Source organism: Acanthamoeba castellanii (genome assembly GCF_000313135.1).
Source record: "Acanthamoeba castellanii str. Neff unplaced genomic scaffold scf7180000084620, whole genome shotgun sequence".
NCBI classification, from domain to species: Eukaryota; Discosea; order Longamoebia; family Acanthamoebidae; genus Acanthamoeba; species Acanthamoeba castellanii.
The window spans coordinates 1,446-2,143 of NW_004457386.1; the positions used below are offsets into that span (position 1 = coordinate 1,446).

A 698-nucleotide genomic window follows, 5' to 3' on the forward strand; every position below is an offset into this window, starting at 1 on the left:
AACGAACGAAGGACTGGTCTTGCCCAAGTGCGTCCAGTGCAGCACAGAAGACGTTTCGGAGGAGTGCATCCACAGCAGGTTGTTCTTGCGATCGTAGCAGATGCATTGTCCTGTGTGATGCTGCCAGTCAGCATGCACGTCATTTACGCTATTAACAAAGCAGGCCAAAGAATTCGCATACCGTTATGCCCGTTCTCCACCATGAGGTCGCTGACGTGGCGACCCTGGCGCATGTTGAAGACGCGACACATCATCTTGCCGCGCCGCAGGGTGTTCGGCGGCACGCCCGGCGGGAGAAGCACACCCAGCTGGTGCCCGGTTGTGAAGAAGTACCCAGAGGCCAGGCACTGCGGTGCCAGAGCGGGCACAGCATTGGCTGGTGCATGCACATCAAATAAGTACCACCTCATTACACCACTACCGCAGCCAGAGAGTGAGACGACTACATACCTGGCTGTGGCTCGGCGATGACGTCCATGGCGTGGTCTTTCTGGTGCTGCTTGTTGGTAACTCCCAGCTGCTGACAGGTGTGGCAGAGGTTGTACTCTCGGCACACGGGGTCGGAACACAGGTACCGCTGGCCGCGGAAGGCGTAGCGCTGGCAGCCGTCGCACACCACCCCGTGGTGCTGACCCGTCAAGGTGCTCGGACCTGCGCGCGTGCCGATAAAGAAAAAAGCTCAGTGTGAACGTTTCTCG

The 698-nt window shown here is 58.7% G+C and overlaps 1 protein-coding gene across 1 annotated transcript in view; it reads right to left on the reverse strand.

Annotated features, from left to right (window-relative positions):
* Positions 1-698, reverse strand: part of ACA1_340040 (zinc finger, zz type domain containing protein) — a gene marked incomplete at both ends in the record, with an annotated part of 3,387 nt that overhangs the window by 1,438 nt on the left and 1,251 nt on the right. The window contains 3 exons of the mRNA XM_004337429.1: positions 15-110; positions 182-376; positions 451-651. Of these exons, the coding sequence (XP_004337477.1) occupies positions 15-110; positions 182-376; positions 451-651 (492 nt within the window). The remainder of the gene's footprint in view (positions 1-14; positions 111-181; positions 377-450; positions 652-698) is intronic.